At 32.7% G+C, this 11,977-nt stretch overlaps 1 protein-coding gene across 3 annotated transcripts; it reads left to right on the top strand.

Annotated features, from left to right (window-relative positions):
* LOC106069704 (DNA repair protein RAD51 homolog 4-like) lies at window positions 1–11,568 on the top strand. Of its 3 annotated transcripts, none has more exons than XM_056006851.1 (9): window positions 1–555; window positions 2,067–2,185; window positions 3,571–3,652; window positions 5,825–5,956; window positions 7,285–7,398; window positions 8,080–8,170; window positions 8,332–8,402; window positions 9,568–9,726; window positions 11,404–11,568. In XM_056006851.1, the coding sequence occupies exons 1-9, from the start codon at window positions 409–411 to the stop codon at window positions 11,458–11,460; spliced, it is 972 nt and encodes a 323-aa protein (XP_055862826.1). In that variant the 5' UTR covers window positions 1–408; the 3' UTR covers window positions 11,461–11,568. The 3 variants fall into 3 exon arrangements, with proteins under 3 accessions (XP_055862826.1, XP_055862825.1, XP_055862827.1); XM_056006850.1 differs by having other exon boundaries at window positions 11,401–11,568; XM_056006852.1 differs by lacking the exon at window positions 5,825–5,956 and having other exon boundaries at window positions 11,401–11,568.
* Window positions 11,569–11,977: the final 409 nt, after the last annotated feature.

Raw genomic sequence — 11,977 nt, 5'->3', positions numbered from 1 at the left:
GTTTATTTGCCGAAAATAGCTTTCCGTTATCGAATTGAAAGCTCTTTCAAATGGATAAGCTAAAATGACAGCAGCAAGGACAAACGTTGAGGTTCTTTTAAAGATGGCATTATATACAGTTTTAGAGACGTTTGAGAACGACATGATTTCTGTCTAGTTAGATCTGGAGTCTAGTGTTCTTCTTAGATCAGGTCAAATAAAGGCCGTTTCCTTGCTTAAAGTTTTGTTAGAGTTATAACCCTTTACATTAAAAACTGCGATTATTTTCTATAAGATACGACAAACAAAAATTTAGAAAAATCTAATCTATGGCCCATGTAATCTAGTGTAGTAGACAGAGAATTTATCTAGAATCTTGATCAAATCTAGATCTAGATCCAAGGACGAGATTAAACTTAGTCGCAAGCCATGACCTTGCAAGCGGGACTATGTACAGCTTTAACTTCTAGCGCACTGGATAAACTTAGGGCTCATGGTGTAAAAACTGCGACTGATTTCATCGTCAAAGTCAAAGATATTGAAGTTCTATCTCAAGAAACTCTTATTCCCTATAAAGTAAAGTAAATCAATAAGATCTAGATCTTACATAATACCATGGATCTAGATTGTACTAATTTTGATTAGGAAGATTTAAATGATCTAGTTCAGTGTTTCTCGGCCTTTTACTTGTGTCCCCATCCCCACCACAAGGAACAAATTACATTTGACTTGTCCCCCTTCCCCACAGAACTTCATGTTGTGGATGGTCGTTGACTTGTAGGACAAAACTGCTGGTAGACAACTAAAACGCTGTATACTATCTTAACTTATAAACTTTGAAATAGCTTGAATAACTTCTTTTGTGAACAAAACTAAATAGAACTTTTATTTTAATATAAATAAATTCAACTTGAGATAAAATGAAATAAATGTAGTAGACTGTAGTAATAATATAAAATGGCATTCTGAAAAAATTCTGACTCACTACAAAAACACATCTTTTCAGGCTATCGTACTTGAATCGTCTCCCCTGCCTAAGACCACTGACAACAATGCCACTTATCTTTCTTGCATCATTCACAACCAATAACTAACCTCTTCTCACCTTCACCATAGAAACACACACTCGCTTTTCTTAACACTCAACCCCTACAGAATCCTAGCGACATGCAATTTTATGCTGAGCTGCAGAAAATGCAGATCCGAGCAATGATGCTTTGTTTTGTACATGTTTCAAATGTCCCTTCAGAGTTTAACATAATCTGCATCCTACTCCAGGACCACTGGAGGTGGCAGGGGTCAGGGTATAAACCTGGGACCATTGAGACGACCGAATGAAAAGTCCAACGCACATACAGCACTACTCTAGGATCACTGGAGGTGGCAGGGGTCAGGGTATAAACCTGGGACAATTGAGACAATCAAATGAAAGTCCAATGCACATGCAGCATGACCAGGTAGCCGTCCATACATACATGATACATTCAAATGAGTTTTAAAAAGTAGCTGAATTATGATTTCATGCATAATATCTACAGACAATATAGTGCAAGAACATCAATATTATAGTAAGACTGATCTTTGCAAGATCATTTTGTGTTTAGCAAGATGTTATTAGCGTTATTATATTCATCTAAAAAAAGGTCAATAGAATGATGGTACAGAATTTGAGAGAAATTCAAACATTTTGACATGACAAAGACGGGCAGGTGTGATTTGGGGGAGACATATGACAAGTTTTCTTCTTGTTGTAGATGCCTCTTGCGAAAACATTTAGAAGGTTCTGTTTAGAAGAGGAAATATTTTCTCTTAATTTACCTTATTTCATTTCTAAACATTGGAACTAATGTTGTTTTTACTTGATCAGTATTCAAATATGTATTTATAACGACAGCGCTAGTACAGCAGAGTTTTAGTCCTTGGAAAAGAAAAAGACTACCTTTACTGCCCCTGCCTCCATTTAAAAAATGCTGATCTAGATCTAGATCCTCCCTGTTCATAGCCAATGTGTAATGTTAGCTTACTATAATTTAAAGTTACTGGTACCTAAATGTTTTAAGATGTGATATCTATTTGTTTCTATATAGGATCTCTGCTCAATTCAAAGAGTTCTGCTGGCAGAACATTCAGCATATCCAACACTTGCCTCATGTTTGTATGAAAAAGCAATAGCATCTCTGATGATTCTTTCCACTGGCTGTCAAAGGTACAGAAAGTAGTTTGTGTGTCATCTCTTATCAGTATTATAACACTGAGAGGAAGAAGAAAACAATAATAAACTCATGCTGAAATAGAGGGTAAATTCAGTAACTTAGAATCTAAAAATGAAATAATTGAAGATAAGTTCTAATATGTTGAAAACAAATATTTTCATCCCTGCATTAGGACAGATGAAGGTTTCAAAAAAGTTGTGATTAAGTTCCTTCATAATCTTTTAGACTGAGGTAAACAATTTTAAATATAAATTGGAAAAAAAAATTAACTTACAGTTGTTGTTCCGTTTTACATGGATAATCCTGTTCATCTGGTGCACATCTTCGACTGAGATAATTAAGTCCTGACTGACAATTCAGGATTTGAAACAAGCTTAAAATTTTTTATTTGGTTGATTTAAAGACTTCTTTTTAGATGTTAAATATAGTATTTGGCAGCAAGATGATATTCAAGCATTGTTAGCACTTTTTTTGGCTTTCCAACATTCCATACCATTAAAAAAAAGAGAAGTTGAACTATGTTTAGACAATATAGTGCAAGAACATCTATATTAGAGTAAGATTGATCTTTTGGTCATTTGGTGTTTAGTATCTTTTTAAAAAAAAATAAAAAATAATGGTGTACAGTGGTTTCCAATTTTAAAAAAAATTACAATGCCATTAAAATTATTTCCAGTAACCTCAGCTAAACTTTTATTTGACTCTGAAATGTAGAGGAAATGTTAGTGTCACAGGCTCTTGAGGTGTCAATTTGTCATAAGATGTTCATGTGATGCCAGGGATTCTGATATAGATATAGACTTATAGATCTAAATATCTTTAGAAATTCAAATAATGAAGGTCCTTTTATTCAAAAAACAAAACTTAAATTCAGGAACTAGGAATCACTCACAATGTACAAAGTGTACCAATGAAACTGTATCAATTGAATATCTTCTTCCAAGCTCGTTATCAAATAGATTCAAACAAATATATTCTACAACTGAAAATCATGCCACGTGTCTCTCTAAGTTCCATCTACCAACTCTTAGTCCACAACCTTTCTCTACGAAATCCTGTCTACAACTGACCTGCGCTTAGCCCACCTCAAACAAGACCCTGGGCAAAACCCCTCCCAATAACATGATCAAAATGACACCACCGGCTGTCTGCTCGTTAAGCTGTATTACATCTCTTGCTATGATTGCCTTTTACGGTGATGAAATAAACAATTCCAGGAAAGGAGATGTTCAATACTGAGCTGTTGGAGGATGGGTAGGATTTGTTAATTGACGTCCTGGTAGAATAAAATAAACTCGCCTAGTCTGCTACGTGACAGTTAGTTTTATTTATTTATTTCAATACCTTAATTATGAGTTAATTTTAAATTTCTTCTCAGTCTTGATGACTTGCTTGATGGAGGTCTCTACACAGGGGAGCTAACTGAACTGGCTGGTGACAGTGTATCTGGTAAAACTAAGGTGCATTGTGTTTTCTTGTCTATGGCGTTAGCTATTTAAATATATTTTATAAATAAACAACAAAGCAGGAAGGCTGGCCTGGTTATATGACATGTGCTCTGGACTGCTGCCTTCCAGATTTAGTCTAGGATGAATAATCATCAATTCTAAAGGAAAATCAGAAACATGAAATGTAACAGAAAAAGACAACTTAAAATTGTTTAGTTCATACATGATCAAACCCAATATGTTGCATTTCAAAGGAACGGCTTAATTACTTTGTTATTTCCAACATGCGCAGTAATATTAAGTAGTTCAATTTCACTATTTGCAATGTGCAATCAACATTTTACATATTTTACTTTGCGGCTTGTAAAACATACTTTTTACTCATGTTGTATTGAAAACAGACATTAATTAAATGTTGCTTTACTTTAGCTATAATTATTAGGCTCTTCTCAGTTACATTGATACTCTGCTACTATACCCCTCAACTCAAGAAAACATTAAGAAACTGGAACAGACACAAAATAGAGCAGTGAGATTCATAACAAACGAATATTCACATTTGACTAGAGTAACACCTTTAGTAAAATCACTAAATTTAGAAAGCCTTCAGGACAGAAGACTCAAAAGTAAAGTAGCAATTATACATAAAACACTGAACCATAATCTTCAAATACAAAAACAAAATTTAATAAAATACTCTGAAAGACACAAAGATAAAGGCACATTCCTTGTCCCATAGGCTAGGACAAATTTGTACAAATACTCCTTCTTCCCTAGTGCTATTAGAGCATGGAATGGGTTGCCTAAGCTAGCCAGGAAAACCAGTGACTTGGCAGAATTTAAGTCATTGGTTAATATGCATGACTAAATGCATGACGCGTAGGACGTAATCATCTTCTTTTTTGAAGTAACGTCTGTATTATATAAGTTAAGATATTGAGCTGCATTAAACTTGTATACAAATGTTTTTTTGACATTGCTTCTGTTTAGCACAGAATAGTTTTACAAGTATCCTAAATTTCTCAGTAAGCTTATGTGGTTTGACTGGTGAAACATCAGAAAAATTGTGTGTTAGGAATTCTGATCACGCCCAGTTATTATTTCTCTAGATGTACTTGCACTTCTAGAAGGATTTCATACTGCCTGATGTATATGGAGGTTCAAAATGTTAAGACACTTATGGGACCTCTGTTGTATATGAACAAGAGAAATGGTACATTTAAGTATTTCAGGAGGCCAAGCTTATTTATCTGAAACCTTGTTATGAATGAACTACATCAACCTATTGATCAGCAAAAGCATTAGAATTATGACTGAACTTGAAAAAAACCCAACTTGGAAATAACTGAAACTTCAATACAACTGTATTTGTCTAGTGGTTTTTGTTTGAGAGTTGAGATGTTCATTTTATTCATTTGGTTCTGTCTCTCAGATTTCCCACACACTTGCAAGTTTTAAAAAAAAAGACACTGAAGTGACACAGCATTAAGTTGATTTTGAAGTTAAATACTTTCAAACTCAATCATTCACTCAAGAATTAAATTTATTACCTCAAATAATACCACAATTGTTTTTGTTTTATATGTTCCTTCAGAATTGAAGATTATTACACCTTAGTCCAAACCTTTCGCAGGACGTCGGGAGGTGGAGGTGGGTAGGGTTTGAGCCTGGGACCATCAAACGACTGTCCAGCGCACATACCACCTGACCAGGCAGCCATCCTAAACTAATCTTATAAATATCAGAACAATAAGGTAGCTTGACTGAAAGTATGACATTAATAGTAACAGTGAGCCTGGATGAACTTCCAATGAACCTGTAATAAACAATGTATCCCATCATTTCACTTTTTATAGTCTCCCTTGAAAATCTTTTGAGATATTTCAAAATAGTCTTTGGAATATTTGTTCACCTGTTCAACAATAATCTTCAAGGTCCCCCCCCCCCACCCCCAAAGTTGTGCTAGTTGTCTAGATTTAGAGTGTAACATTTTTAAAAATCTTTTCTCACATACTTAAACAGTTTACTGGATAAGTGCAGTCAAGTGATACAATCTTGTATAATGAAGTTTGATTTTATTATTAAAACCAGTTATACAAAATAAGATTAATTATTTATTGAATTAATTTGTAATGTTAAGTGATTTTCCTTTTTTTAATCACTAGTTTGTTGGTTTCACTGCAGATCTGTCTATGGTGTGCTGCCATGACTGTTCTGGTTGGGGACCATTCTGTTGTTTATATTGACTCATCCTCCTCATTCAGTGCTGGCTATTTGAAAGACATAATGTCCAAAAACATTGGGCCAGGACAGAGTGTAAGTTTACTTATTAACTATTTGTCAATATCATATGAAGGCAGTCAAGTTGAAAACGTATATCCAAATTATAGAATTTTTTGCACCCAAAGATTTTTTTAAATACATTACTTCAGTGAAGATAATTGGAAATAAATACATCAGGGATGTAAATACTATTCGATAATCTTTTTTTCATGCAGCAATATTAAATTATTAGCAAATAAATTTATTGCTTGAAATGATTCAACACAATACTTATTTACCAATATGTAGTTTATTTTTGTCTCAAGATTATACAATGGCTGTCTCTAATTTGTGGTATGTGCTCTGAACTGTTGTTTTGATGGTCCTAGTTTGAACCCTGCTTGCTGACATCCACACAGTCCTGTGGGATTTTGTAATAATCGTTAATTCTAAGGAACATCCAAAACATGTAAAATAAAACATGTAAAACAAGACAAAATAGAAAAACAAGCCTCCTTCATTTTGTTCAGGAACTTGGTTCCCTTTGGGCATCAAATCTAATGAATCTTTCTGTTCCCTATAGTCATGATTTCATGTCCATGATTTTTTTGCAATGTTAGCTTTTGTTGCATCTCTCTCCTTTGTTTTTTAAGCTACATGTAGAGAAAACAGAAACAGTCAACTTAAAGGATTTGATAACTTGAATTCAAATTGCATATAACTTTATTAACTATATGCACAGAAACAATCAACTTAAAGGATTTGATAGCTTGAATTCAAATTGCATATAACTTTATTAACTATATGAGGTAACAAATGAACACTGTACAAATCTATGACCAAATCAATTAACTATTGATGAACTGTGACTGTAGTGTAGTAGACCATGCTGAACTCTACTGTACTGCACTGAACTGACTCTACAAACACAAATCTCTCTAATAAAGAGTCATCCAAAAGCTTGCAGCCAGTTGCTTCAAAAAGATCACCTTATCATACAACAGGTTTTCTGCATGAAGTGGGCTCTCAAATAGCCATCCTTCATCTTGCTGGTCTGCTCACATATGTTGACCAATCACTCATGGCCTCGTATCTGAACATTAATGGATTTCTGAAAATAAAATTTCTAGAAAGAATCTCCAAATTAGATTACATCAAGATTATTTTTTTTTAAATAGAGAATTTTTGGAGTTTCTGTTATTAAGATATAATATGGGTCTCTACTTGCTGAGGCACTAAGATCAGACCTGATGTGAGCTCTAGTTAAAACCTGTTGTACTGGGTTATTATAATGAAAATAGTGTTCTGCATGATTCTGGTTGATTAATTTAAAAGTCAACTTACATAAAAAAAAGTTAAAATTGTCTACATCTATTTTTCAGTTGAGTGATGACTTAATTAGGTCAAAACTTCAGAAGGTCAAGTACACCCAAGTGTTTGACATCTATGATTTATTTTCTGCACTGGATGCCATTATGACAGATTTAAACCAACAGGTAGAAAGCCTGCAATAAAAATATTGTTTCACAGTCATTAAGCATTAAAATAGATAATTGTTGGTTAGACTTGAGAGTGGATTTCTTTGGACTCTATATATAGTTACTTAAGGATTGCTTTGACTTATATAGATCAGTGTTGTATAGTTACTTAAGGATTGCTTTGACTTATATAGATCAGTGTTGTTTAGGCATATATTGGAGATTTTCATACATAGCAGGGAAAAAAACTCTAAAATCTAGTTCTTTGGTGTATCAGATGTACAAAATAAAGGAAGGGTTGATAAGCTAGTTTTTTTTTTTGTTGAAAAGGTTTAAAATAATTTTTGTGCACTTTTTAGCACTGCAGAATCCAATGTTCTAAGCTCTTCAGTTTGCAGCACAAAATCATTTCAATAAGGAGGATGCATTAGACTTTCACTTTGTGACTTAAAACTTATTTATAAACAAACGTGGAACTACCTAGCAGAAATAAAGAGGGGCTGATGTGAAGATCAACTGCTATGCATTGAGGCATTGTTTAAAATGAGTTTTCGATTCTTTCTTTTATTTAGTTGGCAAAAGTTGCATTCAATTTAGCGTCCTTGAAATTTAGTTTATCGTGAAAGTCTCCAATAGTTAAGGATTACTTAGACTGATTGGTGTTGCTTACACACATGCCCTATTGACTGTAACTTTCAGACTCCTGTAAAGTATCCTGATTTAAAGTTACTAATAGTTGACAGTTTGGCTTCTCTCATTTATCCAATCATGGGAGGAAACATAAGTTTTTGTAAGTTTTTTATATACATTTGTATTTTTTTTGTCTATTGTTTTTTTTTATATTACATTATTAAAGTTATAACTTATTGAATGGTTTATTAATTTTCATCCTAAAACATTTTTTTTAGCTTGCTTCATTGTCATTTTCTTTTTGCTTTCTCGTGTTTCAAGGTCAAGGTCTTATATGCCAGTTAGGATTAAAATTAAAACAGCTTGCCACACATTATTCCTTGGCTGTTTTGGTAAGTGTGTTTTCTTAGTTATTATTTACTAATTCAATTAAAGGAAATATCCATATAAAATACTTTAAATAGTTTTTAGGATTATTAAATCCTTTAAAAATCTTGTATAAACTCCCTTTTAGAGATTTTATTAATTAGAGATTTAATTTTTGAACTTTGTCTTTAAATTTGCTGGACACTCTAATCAACCTTGTCATGCACCCTCAACACTTAAACAAAAAACAAAAGATGTATACATGTTTGCATTTGTTTGCAGCAAAAAAAAAAACAAGTTTTTATTTCTGTTTTTCAAAGTTGTATAACAACAACAATAGTTTTCAAACAGACTCATTTTGTCTAGCCACATAGGCTTTTTTTTTACCATTATAGTGAAATAATTTCTAGAAATCAAATGAAGTACTGGTATAATGCTAATTAAAAGGAATTTTTACAAATTCATAAGAATGTTACTAAAATCTTAGTGAGAAAAATTAGAAAAAGATAATCCCTTCCACCAACAAAAGCAGTTTCTTAAAAATTATTTACATTTCAGTTTCTTATGTTAAAATAAGTTACTACAATTACCAGTATACTATTTCTATGATATGATTTATATTTACATCTGAAATTCCATGATATATATTATAAACTTCATGGTATAATATGAAGCCTATGATAGAAAAAGTCCAAGATATGATATTAATACTATGATACAGTATGAAGAGGCTAAGTACGCTTGAACTTGGTTACCTATGAAGGTGGCTAGAGGTTCGACACCCGACTTGAGCACAGTTATGCTTACTGAGTGCCTAAAGGCAGCACGGAACACCTTCTACCAGACCCCCCTCCCCCCACTAGTCCACAAATGAGATTGGACCATAGCGCTCTGAGCATGCTGTAAGCATGAAAGTAGTGCTATATAAAAGCTATAATTTATTTATTTATGAAGTCTTGGATATGATATGAAGTGATATGATAAGATTCCTATGATATGATACAAAACTTGTGGTATTATATGCAGTCTATGATATGAGATGAACAATGTAAAAATATGATATGAAGTCAATGACATGAAGCTTATGATTTGATTGGAAGTTTATATGTTATCAAGTCTAAGATAGGAAAAAAAAGCCTATGATATTATATGAAGTCTATGTTATGAAGTCTGTAACTGATAAACTTTTAGGTCACCAACTATCTGACATCTTCTTTCAATGGTGGTAAGAAGAAACCAGCACTGGGTAAAGCCTGGTCACATGTACCACACATGAGAGTGATCCTGCAGAAACCAGTTGGAGGACAGGGTCCAAGCAGAGAAGCAGTTCTAGTCAAAAGTAATAGACAGGTATTGGTCTACTTTGTATTAAGAAAGTTTTCATTTCTTGGATCACTTGACAATATTTTTGGGAGGAAAAAAAAAGGTAAAACCTAAAATGGAAGCTTAAGTTTTCTGATGCTCCTTCAGACATGAAGATTACGTTCTAGCCTACTACCTCATAGAGTGGCAGTCAGGTTTCAAACCAGGAACCACACAACCAGGCAGTCATTCATTTTACCCCCATTAGAGACACTAAATGTAAGGATTAAGAGATTATATTGCAATTTTTATTTAACTCATTAGCTCCTTCTGCAGTCAGAAAGGTTTTCTCGTTTTTGTCCTAAATCATTGTAGAACGTTTCTAAAATCCCCCTTTTCAATATACTTGCTTTAAACTTTTAAAATATATTTCTTCTAGTCTCATTGCAAAGGTGATTAAAAATCATTGTGGAGATTACCAGATCTAGTTTTAGTAAAATTGTTTTGTTTGGTGTAATGCACAAATTGTAAGACAAATTTCCTTACGGATAATAAAGATTATTATTATTATTATTATTATTATTATTATTGCTTAAATATTTTTTCAAACGAACAGGCCCATAGCCCCAGTGTATAAGCACCCACCTGGGAAAATGAGTATTTTTGAAGCTTTTTTATATTGTAAAGGTTTTAAAGTATATATGTTTTGAAACTAGACATATCGTTCTATTTAAAGTTGTTTGTTTATTTATTAGTATTAGATCTTAAATTTTATTATTTTTTTCAAAATATTTATTTTTTAGGATTTTTTAAATTTGGGAGTTATCCCTCTTTGTATAGGGCCTTGGAAAGGTTTTTCCTAACCCTTCCTAGGCGCTAACCCTTTCCTAACCAGAAATAGGAGCTATTGAGTTAAAGGATTCTAGGACTTTCTTTGGACTGTAGAAGTGGGTATTTGCTCAGCAGTTAAGTCTATTTAGGGCTTTTATTTTCGACTTTTTGAAAATTAAATAGATGTCTTTTCTCTTTGTTTGCAGGTTATTGTAAATGTTTTATTCTGTTAAGATCTATTTTAATTCAAAGATGTGGTAACAGCATCTCCCATCATAAGCTAACAGTCTATTTGTCTCTGATTTATAATAGAATACGGTAATTGTTGTAATTTATTCTGCCACACAAATGAGAGGTGTAAATGTGTACAGAGAAAAAATTTAAATTTAAATTCTTCTCTATATGTAATCACGAGAACCAAACCGCCTCTTTTACTTTTCACAATGATTTTCAGAATTTATTTACTCTTCCTGAAAAGAAATATATAAGATATTTTTTTTAAATATTTCATAGTACTGAATATTCCTCAAGTAGTTACTCAAACTCACCATTGAAAAAGGTCCTTTACCAAAGGCATCTCCATTGTCCCATTGATTGTTAGGAAGGATTTCTCCTAGCGGAGAGATGTGGGCTGTCTGAAGGTTCCACAAAGATTGGTCATACCATATACATAGTGCACAGCTCTCCAGAAGGGGCCCATTTGTTATAAGTAGCCAAAGGACATGCTTTGCTACAGTCCTTGACTCCACTGGTTTACTCTGCATGATTCCAATAGGCTACATTCCTTGACTTCACTGGTTTACTTTGCATGACTCCAATAGGCTACAGTCCTTGACTCCAATGTATATAAATGTATATTGAAACTTAACAAAATGCATTTTTCATCCACAGCAGACACCTAAATCTGCCCTATTTTCATTGGATAAAGATGAACCTTATGAGCCTGGATGATGCAAGGGTCAAGGTTAAATTATATGTTATTTCATATTTAGAAAAAAAATTTAATGCTCAAATATTTACATTTTTTTACATTAAAATATTTTTTTTTTGTTTTATCAAGAGTTTTGTGTTTTTCTTTTTTTTTTAAAGGTAAAAACAAAACTTTTCACATCAACAAACTCCTTATTAAATAACTTTTATTTTATTGCCAAATCAAGAGGTTTTTGTTTTTAAATTACTTTCATAGAGGAGACAAACCTCTTGGCAACATCAGAACTTATCAATTATTTTATCAAAGGACTTTGATTTTGTTGCTGTACAAAGAAGTCTGAATTTGTAAAGTATAGAAAAGACTAAACATCTGAAAGGCCTCTTAATTAATTCTTTTATTCAATGGCTTTCATTTATACTTGCTAATTAGCTAAAACTGAAAGACTTTTGGGTATTCTTATAAATTATGACAGAGGTTTTTTCTTATACGTCCAAATACATTAAACATTAGATATTATGTATCAGGCTAGTCCAAGAT

Source organism: Biomphalaria glabrata, chromosome 12 (genome assembly GCF_947242115.1).
Source record: "Biomphalaria glabrata chromosome 12, xgBioGlab47.1, whole genome shotgun sequence".
NCBI lineage: Eukaryota > Metazoa > Mollusca > Gastropoda > Planorbidae > Biomphalaria > Biomphalaria glabrata.
Note: the sequence above shows the minus strand (reverse complement) of the source record. Positions and strands in the feature narration are given on the sequence as shown.

Excerpts from the sequence above, each read along its gene's own strand:
- LOC106069704 (XM_056006850.1), top strand. The coding sequence starts at position 409 with ATGACCTTGCAAGCGGGACTATGTACAGCTTTAACTTCTAGCGCACTG. Across the intron at positions 2,186-3,570 it reads CTTTCCACTGGCTGTCAAAG|TCTTGATGACTTGCTTGATG; the intron begins GTACAGAAAGTA and ends ATTTCTTCTCAG. Across the intron at positions 9,727-11,400 it reads TAGTCAAAAGTAATAGACAG|CAGACACCTAAATCTGCCCT; the intron begins GTATTGGTCTAC and ends TTTCATCCACAG.